The sequence below is a fragment of the Parus major genome, chromosome 4 (genome assembly GCF_001522545.3).
Source record: "Parus major isolate Abel chromosome 4, Parus_major1.1, whole genome shotgun sequence".
NCBI classification, from domain to species: domain Eukaryota; kingdom Metazoa; phylum Chordata; class Aves; order Passeriformes; family Paridae; genus Parus; species Parus major.
This window is the reverse complement of record NC_031771.1, coordinates 56831219-56831813: the sequence shown is the minus strand read 5'-3', so window position 1 is coordinate 56831813 and position 595 is coordinate 56831219. Positions and strand designations below refer to the sequence as shown.

The following is a 595-nucleotide window of genomic DNA, read 5'->3' as shown; positions in this document are numbered from 1 at the left end:
GGGGGAGGGAGGTTAACGTTTGCAGTTCCCTAACGGAAAGATCCCACCAGCCAACCCAGCACCGCCACTGCTGCATGCATCCGCTCATTTTTATGGTCACTAACAGCCTATCCCGGTAGTGGAAGGTGGAGAGAAGTGGGAGGCAGGGAGAGAGATAGAGAGAGATTCGGACAGCGAGAATGGCCGAGAGAAAGAGGAACTGGAATAAAGAAGATGACCTGCCTGTGTATCTAGCTAGGCCAGGCACGACAGCCCAGACACCGCGACAGAAATACGGGGGAATGTTCGCCTCCGTGGAGGGGGCCTATGAGAACAAAACCATCGACTTCGACGCCTACAGCGTGGGGAAGAAGGGGTCCCGGACTCCGCGGAGCGGCAGCCGGCACGACATGCTGGACGGAGGGGACAACTACAGCGAGACCGCCAGCGACATCAGCGAGATCTCCGGCTCCGTCATCAGCTCCCCGGGAGACCGGGAGGACAAGACCCCGGGCGTGGAGATCAAATACCCCATGGGGAAGGAGCTGCTGCAGGGCCAGGACAATGGACAGGTGAGCGGGGCTCGGGCAGGGGGGGAGGGAGCCGCCGCCCCCGC

General features: G+C 61.3%; 1 protein-coding gene across 1 annotated transcript in view; it reads left to right on the top strand.

Moving 5' to 3' along the window:
• The window catches only part of CRMP1 (collapsin response mediator protein 1), a 49269-nt gene continuing 48674 nt past the window's right edge, over positions 1–595 (top strand). The window contains exon 1 of the mRNA XM_015625741.3: positions 1–551. Within this exon, the coding sequence (XP_015481227.1) occupies positions 180–551 (372 nt within the window). The 5' untranslated portion in view covers positions 1–179. The remainder of the gene's footprint in view (positions 552–595) is intronic.